This window comes from Conger conger, chromosome 4 (assembly GCF_963514075.1).
Source record: "Conger conger chromosome 4, fConCon1.1, whole genome shotgun sequence".
Classification (NCBI taxonomy): Eukaryota; Metazoa; Chordata; class Actinopteri; order Anguilliformes; family Congridae; genus Conger; species Conger conger.
The window spans coordinates 58121749-58136502 of record NC_083763.1 but is presented as its reverse complement, the minus strand read 5'-3'; the positions used below and the strand labels follow the sequence as shown (position 1 = coordinate 58136502).

Here is a 14754-nt window from a genome sequence, read left to right as displayed (position 1 = left end):
ACAGCCATGCAAAATATTGATATCAAATAAATTATGGGAAGTATGATTGCAGTTATGGCTGCTAAAGGTTGTGAAACCAGTTATTAAGATTAAGGGGGCAATTACTTTTTCACAGGGTGATGTGGGTGTTTAATAGCTTTTTTCATTAAATAAATTAAATACATATATATTTTTTATGTGGTTTGTGTTTTACCCTAGTTCCCTTTGTCTTATATCTCATTTTGTCTAAATATCTGAAACCGTTTAGTGTGACAAACGCGATAATACAGCAAATCAGGAAGAGGGGAAAAAAAATTCACGGCACTGTACAAACATTTAAATATTTGATGACATAACTGTTGGAGTACAATGCTCAGATGGTCTGATGAAGGCTGTCCTAGCCGAAACGCGTTAGCGTTCCGTTACTTCTAATGTGTGCCAACATAAAATAAGTGAAAATGTATAAGTATTCCGATTTTTGTTCTACTATTGGGATGTGCAACCTTACTCACTTTTGAGTGCCAGTGTGAACGTGTGATTTTTTTTTTTAGCACTAACTGTTTAGAGTCGATGGGCAATCTTCAGCTCCTCTTCAGTAGCTATCATTTAGCATTTTCACTGGATTCAAATTATAAAAAGTGACAAGACAATTCAGTTAAAATTGACCTATGGCGAAATTCCTTGTGCTATGAAGAAGGTCCAACTCCGTGTTTCATTGATACCCTCTTCCGATGTTTAGCTCTGATTCCAGTTACGTCTGACTCCGGTGCCACGTTTCAGATCCTCCCCTATATTGCCTAGCGCAACGCAGGATGGACTAGTGGGAACAGAAACATTATGGCTGCCAGTCTTTCCCTGACTCAGGTAACCCGTTTACAAACACGAATATAACGTTCAGAATATGTCTGGGGACTTGCCCATGATGGGAGTATATCAAGTTTGAAGATTAATGTAATAAGAAAGTTAAAACCGACCGCTACCGATGTCGATTCGCTTCTTTCTAGAAGTTGTATGACTGGGAAAAGTTTCTGCTGTATTTCTTTGGGGACTGCGTAAGGGCGTAGTTTGTGTCAGTTTAGAGAGGGGTGGGTAAGAACTTTCCTTGCCTTTTGTTTTTGCAAATGTTAGCAAGCGACTTATTGTTGGTAAACTGTATTGTTCCGATTTGACGTGCTATCTATCTAGCACAAAAACGTAAGATGTACAGTTGAGCGCCTGGAGCGTGCGGCATGTTTTGTTGTGTTGACTGTTGGTGGACTGTCAAGATTGTTTGGCACATTAGCAACAGGATATGACTGGAATATTAACGAGTAGAGTACTTGTAGGACTAGCAAACATCAGTTAGCTATTTACAAAAGTTTGAGAACACGGCTTGCTTGTCTATTAACTCGATTCAATTGAAGAATTTGGTGCGGAAAGCTAGCTAACATTCGCTAAATATAGCAGTGTATTCTGAGAGACGAGGAAGCACTTGCCAGTTTCACATAACTTATCCACCCAACTGCTAGCCAGCTAGCTGCATGAGTTAGCTGACGGTAGCGACCCTGCTTCTGCAGGCTATCTGAATTTCGTAATGACTTGGTGGTGGCTAACGTTAGTTATTAAACTAGCTGGCTAGGTTGACGAAGTTAGCCACCTGGCCAGGCACATTATTGCATGTTACTCACGATGGCTAAGTTCGGTTTTTCGTATTGAGACTGGAAAGATTGTAAGGCGAACGCTAGCCTAGCTGTTTTTTTGCGTAACTTATTTTCAGTACTTTGTGTAGCTGGCTAATAAAAAAATAAAAAAATGAGGTTCTTGCAAGACAACGTGACAGTTGAGTCGCCACCCTTTCACTTTTTGGTAGGAAGATATAGCAGCTAATTCCTTCGACTAACTTACTGACAACGTGTAACAGTTAATGAGACTATCTACTTTACCTTATTTAACGCTAGCTGTTTGCTATAGTCTTGGGATAACTGATCGTTCTTGTAACATAGCTAAGAAGTTGCTGATTTCTCTAACCTTTCGAGCAAATTGTATTTTTGTATTGTTAATGAATGGTTTATTAACGTATTTTATTTCGTGGCGTTATTGTTCTGATAAAGAAATGCATGCCTGTTTTGTTAACCTTCATCCCACGAAGGATAACGCCACATTCTTCGTAAGCTAGCCATGTCAATGTTTGAAAACTTGCTGGCTATTTTATAACGTTACTACTGCTAACTGGCGGTCTCCTCAAAGCTAAAATAACCATCTATCTAACCTTCCCATATATCTTGTTAGCTATCAGTTAACGTCATCAGAAATGTAGCTAGTAGGAAAGGTTTTGTGGTTACAAAGTTATTCAGTTGATGATGGTTTGTGAACTACGCGTACTGCGTATGACATGTGAAGTACTGCAGTGTTGGTACAGGCACTGACAGGCGACATTGCATGTAGCTATCTAGTATCATTGCTAGCTAGAACATTATGCGGGACGCCCTAACCTGCTGTCAATAATAATTTTAGGAACAATTTTCTTTTGAACATCGTATATCAATATGGATAGTTTACTTGCCAGCAGTTTCATCATCTCTTTCGCGAGCATAACTGATGAATTTGCTTCTGTCATATTTACGTACATCGGCTAATGTAGCTAGTACTACTACTGTTAGCTATATAAAATAGGAACGATAAATCAGACCAACGCATGTCTTGGTCATCAAATGAATGCTTCCTGGATGAATATATTGTATACTACAGCTAACGCATGTACTTTTGCATGTGTAGACGAATCAAATACATTAAAATAGTTATGCGTTACCATAGGGCGACTGCGCAATTTTTTCCTTGGTTCTTGAGGCGGTTGGTGTGGTGCAGCCTTTGAATTAAACATTAAATTAAAAGTACTCTGTTTTGCGTTGTGGTAGCCAATTCCATAACCGATCACAATTTAACCGGATAAGTGTGGTTATATATTTGCCAATTGTACCTTAATTTAAAATAAAGACTATTATTTGATGGTATTAGCTAACCGTTTGAATAGTAGGTTTTTGGAATTCCTCCCACCCAAAATAAAAATGCAGAAATAAAGTCCGTGTTCTAGAACTTCATTGCTTTCAGTTATAAGTCGTAATTGTATCATCAGCATTAGAATGTCAATTTAAGTCATTTATGACCATAAATGAAGATGATTAAAGAGATGGTCTTTGATTAGTATTCAAACTGATTTGGCTTGTAGGGCAGGTGCAACCGTTAGCCTAAATATAATACCTCTATGCTGCTCTGCTTAAAATGGAAGAACATCTGTACGGGTGCATAATGAAAGCAGCACCTGTATATGAGATTAGAAAAACTATTAAATAAATGCTCTTCATCCACATGCTGCTTGTATGACCTTAAAGACAGAGTTCACTTTCTGTGAGAAATAATTGAATTTATAAGGGTATGCGTTTGACTGGTATACAGTTTATGTGTATAATTAAAGGTCTATTGCAGTCTTACAGAAGTTTCTGAGATGTGCTAGACTAAGCATATGTGCAGATTAATTTTGTGGTGTATATTCACAATTATAAACATTTTTATATTGTGCTGGAACTTCTTTCCTTCTTGCTTCACAAGCTCTTCATTCCTAAGGACCTATGTAGTATTTTTTTTATATCGGAAATAATTAATTATTTGTTAATTGTAATTGGTTCCTGAAAAAACTATCCCCTTTTACTTACTAGAGCTTTTTAGTATGTCTCATGTGTGCTACAAAAACATAATGATACATCTCTTGTTATGAATTATTGTACGTACAGTATCATGCAGGGTCAGAGACCACCTTTTTTATTTGCTTTCCAGTGAAAACTGACATTCAGTGCAAGTGATTTATTTTCCAGTGTCTGAAAACAATGCAGCAAACCTAGTCCAAAGACATGCAGGTTAGGCTGATTGGAGAGTCTAAATTGCCGTGGGTATGAGTGTGTGAGTGAATAGTGTGTGTGCGCCCTGTGATGGACTGGCAACCTGTCCAGGGTGTATTCCTGCCTTTCACCCAATGTATGCTGGGATAGGCTCCAGCCCCCGGGTCCACTTTTCTCTGTATCTTGCAGTAATCTAAACTCCTGTTTTTCACTTATTTTTCACTTTGACTTTCACCTTCCTTATGCAGTTGAATTGTCTATCTAATCTCATCAGTAATATGCCCTTTAGCCATTTCAGATGCGCATGACAAAATAAATCTGCATGGCAGCTAAACTGTGTTTAGGTACTTGTTTGTTTGTTTGTTTGAATGCTAGAGTCAATTTTGAGGGCAAACAGTTCTAATAAAGTTATTGGAACTTTTGGTGCCAACTTCTTTTGGGAGGACAGCACTGTGACTTGAGTGGAAGGACGGATTAATTAAAGTGGTAGTAGGTTGCACAAAAGAAAGAGTGGGCTACTATATTCTCAAATGAATCTACACCCTGACTGAATTGCCTGGGAGAGCAATTAAATTACTCTTGATTCCTTAAAAACTGTTATTCTACCATTCAACAATGAATGCACCGGATCATATCATATTACATTTGTCTGTGATGATGACAAATGAATGTAAACCTGGGGGAATGCAAACTGCTTTAAATAAAATGCAAGGCAATGGATTAACTTTTTTGCCACCATTTTTAGAATTGGGGCCATTGCCTTCTCATAACAAGTATCATAATTTTAGGAATGTGACCATAGGGACCAACCTGCTTATCTTTAATCGTGGTGGATTATCTTGTGGTAGATATCAGTGAAAGGTGTTGAAACACTTGTCTGTTTTTTCATAACTGGACAGAGCTTAGCCTGGATAATGATCTAGCCTCAGCTGACAATGGTCTTGTTTACTTGGCTTTTTTTGTGTGTGTTTCTGCACTAACTGCGCCACAGTAGCTATTGAAAATTCTTGGCAGCCCGGTGAAGATTATGACTAGGACAGAGAACATCCCAGAAAAAGCAGTGACAACAGTATCTGCCTGAAACCCCAGAGGAGAACGATGGGGAGTGTGTACTGCTGTGCAATTAAAAAGAAGCACAAAGACTCAGTGTTCCGGATCGCCAGCAGTTCCAGGCACCCAATTGTTTCACAAGGAAAATGGAATGAGATTTAGAGTTTCAGAAATAATGAACAGTTTATCATTTTACCCAGGAAAGCAATAATGATGTGTATGGATTAAAAAAAGGGGGGGGTGGGGGTAGTAATTCCACCACAGTCAGGCCCTGGTTGAAATGTTCCTTGGGGAAGGTTATGAGCCTTTTTTGAGAAAAATATTGTGTTTATTATCTACTTTAATTTTATTTGTGCTGGATCACCACTGTGACCCTATCGGCTTATGTAAATAGGATGCCATGTGAAAAGAGAGTCCCGTACTTTGGCTGATGGAATGTATACTGAAGTGGTGACCTTAAACTCACGTCTCCACTCTAGTGCCAGGAAATACGCTGGCTGATGCTATGTGCCGAGTATAGGCAGTCCATGCAGAACCCCAGGAAGCAAGTCTCAGGAAATCCAGCTCAATGCAAATAGGAATGCAGCAGGAAGGGAATTTGAGGCATTGTCACATCCTCAACAGATGTACTGAATGGTGTTATATTCCCATTAAAAAACTGTGAGAGACTAAAGAAATGCCATCTAATGATGACCTCATGGTATTTTAAAGTAAAATTATTCTTTTGGAACATTGTAACAGAAGAAGAAACGGTATGAACTGAAACTACAAAAACTGGAGGGGACCAAAGCAGTGATCATCTAGTCAGCCAGAGTGAATGTTTTTACGGTCACAATTAAAACAAGAACCAAATAGACACTGTTCAAGGGCTGTGATTGCTTTGGTACTTTTTTTTTTTCCTCTTTGAGATAGACATATTAATCACTTGTGCCTTTCCTTTGGTGAGGAGCTGGGCTCAGAGAGCGGGTGAGTCAGGGACATGCCCGTTTCCTGACCTGCTTCCTCCAGTGTCAGCCCTGAAATCCGGCCGTAGTTGTGAATAACCCTACACCAATCTTCCACGGAAGGTGTTCCCTATGACGTTTATGTCACGCTAGCGGAATTTTCCGTCTCTGGTTAACGCCAATGGACGTTAAAGCCACACCCGTATCAGTAAGCTGGCTGTGTTGTTGTTCTCCTGCGTTGGGTGATGTGCGATGTTCCAGTCCTGCTGTCGACCAGTGCAGAGCCCCGTTGAGAAGGGTTCCTGGTGGAAGCGGTGCGGTGAGAGAGGCCCAGTACAGCTGGACGCAGCACATGCCCTGAGGGACTGCAGAGAGGAAATGAGTGCTGAACAGTGCAGCTTTTTATTTCTCTTTTCAAAGCCCACTGTGGTAAACAAGACATTTCATGCAATGCTATGTGTCTGTTTTAAAAGCAGTGCTGAGCTCTTGTTTGTTTTCCTGTTACTGTTCACGTTCTGATCAGAAATTAGTCCCATTTGTCGCTCAGATATGTTTCTGTCATTATTTGGACTTTATCCCCAATATGGGCAATTATTTGTATATTTGTATATCCAGGGTCTGGAACTTGCTTAACTCGCTTATTGCTTGCAGGGGTGCACCCATTCCTCCTGAGCTCAGTCCATATTCTGATTCTTTGTGTTGTAAATATGAAGCTGTGTCTGGATTATGTTGAACCCAACGACTTCCTGCAAAAGAATCCGTGCTGCTGCCCATTTGTTCCGATCCTAGGCCTATTCATTTGGTAGCGTTGGCTCCTGGAGGCTTCGCTTGGAGCCCTTTGTCCTTAAAACCTACGCTAATCGGCCATTATCTGTGTAACCTAGGCTTGGCCGGATGTCAGTTGAGCAACCACAAAGGCTTTTTGCTGTTGAGTCATGAAATCCAGTTCAATACAGCTGCGACATGCAGCGGGAAGACGTGTAGTGTTTCAGTTAGAAGGGATCCCCTCCCTGGAGTGTGTGCTCTGAGATAGACCAATCGCTGGGAGCAGTCCTACATGGCTCGGGCACTGGCTGTCCTCAACATCAGGTCGCACGTTTAGGAACGTATGCATTTCATCCGCTCCCCCTCTCCCCATTGGTTAATTGTGCTTTTTTGTGCAAACTGCCCTCACTGAAGGATATCTGCAATTGAAGTGCATTCCCACCCCCTCTCCATTCACTTGCAAGACTAATCTCCATGCAATAAGCCACACTGGTGCGCAGAAGAGTCCGTGTGTGTTACTTATTGCCACGTTTAGATATGCATGTTCATGGCCTTACAACCAATCCTGTATGAATTGTTTGTTGTATGACCTTGATGTGCACTGTTTTGTACGTCGTTTTGGATGAAAGCGTAATGTAATGTAATGTAGATATAGCAACCATAATTCCTCTGTAACTCTGGAAGGTAGTTTCAAATTATTATCTGTGAAATTGTGAGCAATATAATGTATTTTATTACAGTAATCTCAATGCACAGAAACAGAGGGTGATGTCCTTGTGAATCAGTCCTGGGCTACGGTCTGTGCAGATACTGTGTGTGATATTTATGATGAGTACAGTGCCAAATCCCGCGGTCGTCACTGGTTTGTCTCTGGATAGCTTACATTGTCCTTGTGGGGGCTGTAAAATATGAATGCACAACAGCTTTAGGTCCTTGGATTGTTTTTATGGAAGGTTCTGCTTTTTAAAAACAATGTAATCCAGTGGAGGATTGGTTCCCTTTTATAGCTAGGTTGCTCCAACTGAGCGTCTTTGTGGCAATCTTCTGTAAAAATTGAATTGAATAACTCTTGGTAGAGTACCATGGAGTGAAACTGCTGTACACAGCTGGGTGGATATTGCTGTTTTCACTCTGCTTTGCGAACAGAGGCTGCCAGTAAATCGTAGGAGATTCAGTGGTAGTGGACATCTTCAGTGTCCGCTTGTCTTTAGGTCTCAGGCTGTTTAAAAATGTGTTTTAGCTCTCCAGAGGTGCCTCCTCAGCTTTGCCTTGGAGTGTGGCCTATGTGTGTAGCTGGTTGCCAGATGGTGGTTGTCAATCTTTTGTGCTTGTGAGCATGAGGTAGAGCCAGATGTTGCAAACATGGCTGGCCCCTCAGCAAACCGATTCATTCATAATTGACCCCTGTCCAAGTTATTACGCCTCAATGACGCCCGTGTTATTCTTGTTTATTTCCTCCATTTTAAATCACCGGGCTGTTTTTATTTATGTGCTAATGAAAATGTCTGTGCTGTTGTTGATGTATTTTGTCTGTGTGTGTAATTGAGAGGTCTAGCTGGTTGTTGGGGTCATTGAGGTGACTGACCTTGCTCTCCCGCCGTATGTTTAGTGCACACTGCGGCCTTACCCAGAGGCCTGCCAGTGCACAGGCAGGGGAGGGCGTGTGATAATCCGGTGTTCGTTATTCCCCTCGGGATGTTAAGATGATGCAATAGGCCTCTGATATTGTGAAATTATTGGTGAATGCTTTCGGCAAGTATGACAACCAGCTGCATAATTTATAACGGTCGTTGCTAAATGAAAATTGTCTACAAAACACTGTCATCATCAAACAATCTTGTTTCTGCTCCATCTCCACAGCTTTCAAGTGGAAACCCTGTCTATGACAGCTACTATCGACAGGTAAGAGTCCTTTCAATCCTGTTTCGGTTTACAAATGTTCAATATGAGGACCGTAGCATTGTGTACCTACTGAATTCACAAATTGATGGGTGCTGTATAGATTGGTTGCTCCCTGTAACTTCAGTAACTTCAGACACACAGTTGTAGGGTGTTTATTTTGCATGGAAAAGCAAACTTCCGCCGCCTGCCTTAATGCTATGTCCTGCTAGGAGAGAGGAGGCGGTCCTGGCTGCTGGGATGGATGTGTGGGATTCGGGAGTGATTTTTCTCTCCTGCTGCACTTCACCTACCCATCCGCACAGCTGAGCCGCTCGCTCTGCTCTGTAATGCACTCCACCAGAGGAGGCCCCTCTATGCATTAATGATGGGTCTGCTAACCCTATTAGTGCTGATGGAGAGAGGTTAAGAGAAGAGCAAGTAAAGTGGTCACCACTACCAGCGAAAGCATAGGCGATCGTTTCCTCTGATTCCGCCCTTGGGCTGCTTTGGGAAGGTTTCAGAGGGTTGCTTTCCCCCACAGATTATATGCCGGCGCTTATCTCTGGAACCTCGGTATTGATTTGGGAGAGTGTAGACGGGGACATGCTCGACTCTGAAGCACGTGATACCATTTGGTATTTCTTATGACACTGTATCTCTGGCTCACGGAGAGATTATTTGGAGGATGAGATTTGCAGTTTTGGGGCCAGGCATCTCCAACACTGAGACAGTGACAGACCCAGTGCCCTGTGAGAGGATCCTGTGGAGACCATCCCTGCAGAAGAACAGTGCCTTAACTTGATTACCCACCCAGCATTAGGATGTTTGAATTTAATATATTGAACAGTGTTTGAATTTGACAAATTCCTTCAGGTCTCAGTTTCCATGCTTCATCATTATTTGGGGCATGAATGGTTTTAAGATTATAGTCCTGGAAGAGCACACTGTGGTCTTGGAGAGCCAGATGTGTTTAGATTTGGCTCCATCTGAACCATCAGTAGCACAGAGCTACAGCAGTAATTGGATAAACGAATGCATGTGTTTGAGCTACTGTTGCATGTTCATACTTGGGCAGGTTGCACAGTCTTGATAGATTTCGTGGAACAGAAGCAGAGCAGGACATGGATGGCTTCTCCCTGCCATTGGACATGGGGTTCTGAGAAAGAAGGCTGATGAAACCACACTGTGTCAGTGACTCTTGCCAGTCTGTTTGTGTATGTATTTGGTGTAGTAAATGAGTGGTCATATGACTGGTTATTTATTTATAACTCCACACTGAGAAAGTATTGAGAGGTTTAGCATTGCTGTAGTAAGGAGGAGTACAGCTCACTGGGCAGCAGGTTTTCCCTTACTGTGCCCTTGCCTTGCCCAGAGCTGCTGCTCCTCTAAGGGAGTGTTCAGACTATTCTTGTATCGGGTTCTGAATGGGAGTGGGGCATGGCCTCCTTACAACTATAAACGTGTGACCATACGCCCTCACCATGACAACAGACTGTGTAACATACAGAGGAGCATGAAGTTGTGAATATTCTCTCTGTGTGGTTGATAATGGCTGCAGTTGACACTTGTGCTGGGTTTTGTGCTGACGTTTGTGCTGGACTCTGCGCTGACGTTTGTGCTGGACTCTGCGCTGACATTTGTGCTGGACTCTGCGCTGACGTTTGTGCTGGACTCTGCGCTGACGTTTGCTGGGTTCAGTACTGATGTTCGTCTCGGTCTCCTGCAGGTGGACCCGTCTGGCAGCGGACGTGTGGGGGCCGCTGATGCGGCTTTGTTCTTGAAGAAGTCCGGCCTGGCAGACCTGGTGCTGGGCAGGGTGGGTCCAATAGCCAATCAAACTCTCATTACTCCGCCTATACATGATGCCAACGGGCTCTTTGTCTGGTATCCATTTTAACATTCATGCCTGGCTGGATCAGAATTTGAATGTTTTTTATGAGCATTATTTTCTGTGGTTCAAAGTTTAGGGTTGATCCAGTGTAATAGATGTTGTTGCTTTAATGAATGTTTCCGAAATTAGAAATGATGTAAACTTGGTCGGGTTTGTGTGAGAATGAAGTCTGTGTGCCTCCTTGTTCTTCTTGTAGGTATGGGACTTGGCAGATGCTGAACGAAAGGGTTCTTTGAACAAACAGGTGAATGTGAAATAAACTTGCAATATCCCATCAATATTTTTAGCTTTTGGCAATTTAAAGATTCCTGAGAAAATGGACTAAAATCTCTCCACTACCACTCAAAAGTTTGGAATCACTGAGAAACTGTAATGTTTTTGAAAGAAATTGTTACTTTTATTCAGCAAGGTAGCATTAAAGGGGCAGTTCACACAAAATTAAAATTTATGTTAAGATTGATTACTTAACTGAGTGACTCCAAGCTTTCGAACATTAGTGTACATGAACAGGGTTCTATTGAAAAATTCTGCGGAGAACCCTGATGATTTCTACTTTCTATTGTCTGCCCCTTTCAGCAATTCTTCATTGCGCTGCGATTAGTGGCCTGTGCACAGAATGGACTGGAGGTGGCGCTGAAGAGTCTCCATGTGGCTGTTCCTCCTCCCCAGTTTGTGAGTGAAAGGCTGTTTGCCACTGTCTCGGTTCACATCGTTTCTGAAACCTGTGTGTAGCGTCCTTGTTCCACTCCGTCAGCTCCAGTCAGATGCAGTTCTCTTTCTGCATTGCTATGCTTAATCGCTTCCTCTCTCCGCAGCATGACACGAGCAGTCCTCTTCTCCCAGCGGGGGGAGTCGCCAGTGACTGCCCCTGGGTGGTCAAGGTAAGAGAGTCCTCCGTTTATGCATCTGTTAGACCAGTCATGTCATATTTGTTCAAACAATGGATTGAAGCCACTGAGTGAGTGAATGGGTGCATGTCCACAACTTCAGTCATGTTACTGTTCTTTTCTTCCTGAAATCCTTTTATTATAAGCCAGCAAGCATTTAAACTTGTAACTGAGGTCATGCAGGACTGCTGAGCCCTTTGTGTGAGATCAGAAATATGTTTAACGGTCACCACTGGTAATTGTATACAATGGAATTTCGGGAACACTGACTTGAATTTTGAAGAAACATTCCAAAAAACCTCCTCTTCAAAGGGTTAAATGCCCCTTACTATCAGCAGAGCAGAACACTTTTCTGTAAGTCCCCGCAGACGTTCCTCAGACGGGGTGCCTTCACCATGTTCAGGCTGTGTTCTCACTCTGCCTTCGCCTTGCAGTCGGAGGAGAAGTTGAAGTACGACCACATCTTCGAGAGCCTGTTGCCCGTCAACGGGATGCTGTCGGGAGATAAAGTCAAGCCGGTGCTGCTGAACTCCAAACTCCCCGTGGACATCCTGGGGCGGGTAAGGGGGGCAGGGGGACAGGGCGGGGCTCCCAATTAGAGAACACTCCTGTGATGAGGTCCGCTGGAATGTACAGCTTCACGCTTCACTACCGTGACCTGGCCAGACCTGGCCAATATTGAACTGTGTGAAATGTGGCTGTCTGATTTAGTGCCTTTGAAACATGAACTGGACACTGGATCTGAATGAATCCTCAGTGTTCAAAACTTGCCTCGAGAATGAGACTACCAGGAGTCCGTCATCGTGACTGAGCAGCCACCGTCGTTAGAGCATTCTCTGGGACGGCAGCAGCAGATCACGTGAGCTCTGAGTGCAGTGTAAATACAAGATGACTGATCACAGCAGGTGCTGCATGCGCAGTGAATCGTCTCTATTGATGGAGTCGTCTCACCTGCGTGAGAAGATGCAAAGCGCTATACACGCATCAGTGTCTTCCTCACTTATTGGGGTTCTCTCTGAAGCAGACTGACAGCACGTTCACTTATACTGTCTGATGCCGTTTACTGTGCTGTTCAGAGATTAGATCTGAATGAGGCGATTACTGGGGTCTGCCCTGTTAATGCATTTACGGTTCAATACCAAGTCAATAGCCAGCAGTAAGATGTTCATAATGATACGGCTATTGAGCTTCCTCTGGCTTTCTGTCCTATGCTGCTAATGGTGGAGTTGGTATTTTGCTTGGAGTTCCCCTATTGTTAGAATGCCTGGGAGATTCCCCGGCGTAACCTTGGAGCCCAATGCAGAACACTGGCATCAAAATGCCTCATTGAATCAATATTCCAGCACTGTAATAGAATGTTTATGAAATGTCTTGTTCATGAAATATTTAGATGTATACATTTAAGAAAAATGTTTAGTGGCTGCTATGTGGCTCAGCCTGTTCATGGCTTCTTTGTCTGATCTGAAATCTGGACCAGGGCAACCCTGTCTGTGGCTGGCAGCCCCACAGGGTCACATACAGCTGGCTTTTGTGCTGCTCAGTGTAGTGTTGTAGAGAGCTTCAGTCGGCTTGGATGACAGCATCTTATTGCGCAGCAGCACCCCCTGCTGGTCACTCAGGCCCCTACAGGTCCTCCTGTGAAGCAGCCCTTAATGTCCCAGCAGACCACCCTGGCAAAAAAAATTTTTTGACCAGTGGAGGGAGGGTTGGGTCTCCCTGCAGATAAATCGACATGGGGGATCGCCCCAATTTCTCGCTTTGAGACTTTTTTTAAACTTCGCCACTGCCTGTGGTACTGGTGACAAACTTCGGTAGACTCCCCAATCTTTCCAGGAGAGGTCAGTTGCCTGAAGTTGTGCCAATGAGCGCTGATTTAAAAAGTTATTTTTATCTACCATTTAAATAAATAAATAAATGTATCTTTGCTTTGGGAATTCTGTCTTCAGACAAAGCAAGGACTTACACAACTAGTTTCATGCAAGGCAAAATGTGTACTTTGTCCACAAGGGGGTGATGTTGTGCCAGATTCTGTATGTTATTAGTTGTAATACTGAGACCATAGTCTGGTCTGTGAGGATTGTTTTATCTGAAAAAGAAAACAAATATTTCCTTGGTTCCTTAGTTGAGAGAAAGTAAAATGATTCTGCACCTTGCAGATTACTTTAATCCTATTACGTTGTTGGTTTTGGGATGGATTATGAATGTGTTTGGTTTAATATCAGCTGATCAGTAGAGGAACATTCTCCCCTCCACACATTCCCAGACCTGTGTGTCTCTGCCCTCGTCATGCTGCTGGTGTTGTGCTTTCCTGTGTGTCTCTGCCCTCGTCATGCTGCTGGTGTTGTGCTTTCCTGTGTGTCTCTGCCCTCGTCATGCTGCTGGTGTTGTGCTTTCCTGTGTGTCTCTGCCCTCGTCATGCTGCTGGTGTTGTGCTTTCCTGTGTGTCTCTGCCCTCGTCATGCTGCTGGTGTTGTGCTTTCCTGTGTGTCTCTGCCCTCGTCATGCTGCTGGTGTTGTGCTTTCCTGTGTGTCTCTGCCCTCGTCATGCTGCTGGTGTTGTGCTTTCCTGTGTGTCTCTGCCCTCGTCATGCTGCTGGTGTTGTGCTTTCCTGTGTGTCTCTGCCCTCGTCATGCTGCTGGTGTTGTGCTTTCCTGTGTGTCTCTGCCCTCGTCATGCTGCTGGTGTTGTGCTTTCCTGTGTGTCTCTGCCCTCGTCATGCTGCTGGTGTTGTGCTTTCCTGTGTGTCTCTGCCCTCGTCATGCTGCTGGTGTTGTGCTTTCCTGTGTGTCTCTGCCCTCGTCATGCTGCTGGTGTTGTGCTTTCCTGTGTGTCTCTGCCTTCGTCATGCTGCTGGTGTTGTGCTTTCCTGTGTGTCTCTTCCCTCATCATGCTGCTGGTGTTGTGCTTTCCTGTGTGTCTCTGCCCTCGTCATGCTGCTGGTGTTTTGCTTTCCTGTGTGTCTCTTCTCGTCATGCTGCTGGTGTTGTGCTTTCCTGTGTGTCTCTTCTCATCATGCTGCTGGTGTTGTGCTTTCCTGTGCGTCTCTTCTCGTCATGCTGCTGGTGTTGTGCTTTCCTGTGTGTCTCTCATCGTCATGCTGCTGGTGTTGTGCTTTCCTGTGTGTCTCTGCCCTCGTCATGCTGCTGGTGTTGTGCTTTCCTGTGTGTCTCTCATCGTCATGCTGCTGGTGTTGTGCTTTCCTGTGTGTCTCTGCCCTCGTCATGCTGCTGGTGTTGTGCTTTCCTGTGTGTCTCTGCCCTCGTCATGCTGCTGGTGTTGTGCTTTCCTGTGTGTCTCTGCCCTCGTCATGCTGCTGGTGTTGTGCTTTCCTGTGTGTCTCTGCCTTCGTCATGCTGCTGGTGTTGTGCTTTCCTGTGTGTCTCTTCCCTCATCATGCTGCTGGTGTTGTGCTTTCCTGTGTGTCTCTGCCCTCGTCATGCTGCTGGTGTTTTGCTTTCCTGTGTGTCTCTTCTCGTCATGCTGC

General features: G+C 43.8%; 1 protein-coding gene across 5 annotated transcripts in view; it reads left to right on the top strand.

Moving 5' to 3' along the window:
- The first annotated feature begins 749 nt into the window (after window positions 1-749).
- Window positions 750-14754, top strand: part of eps15 (epidermal growth factor receptor pathway substrate 15) — a 47046-nt gene continuing 33041 nt past the window's right edge. For 2 of the 5 annotated variants that reach the window (XM_061237565.1, XM_061237564.1), the window contains exons 1-7: window positions 750-843; window positions 8471-8512; window positions 10218-10307; window positions 10579-10626; window positions 10959-11054; window positions 11198-11263; window positions 11704-11829. In XM_061237565.1, the coding sequence (XP_061093549.1) occupies window positions 817-843; window positions 8471-8512; window positions 10218-10307; window positions 10579-10626; window positions 10959-11054; window positions 11198-11263; window positions 11704-11829 (495 nt within the window). In that variant the 5' untranslated portion in view covers window positions 750-816. Of the gene's footprint in view, window positions 844-1636; window positions 1825-8470; window positions 8513-10217; window positions 10308-10578; window positions 10627-10958; window positions 11055-11197; window positions 11264-11703; window positions 11830-14754 lie in introns of those variants that run through there. The other 3 variants (XM_061237562.1, XM_061237566.1, XM_061237563.1) reach the window with 2 other exon arrangements.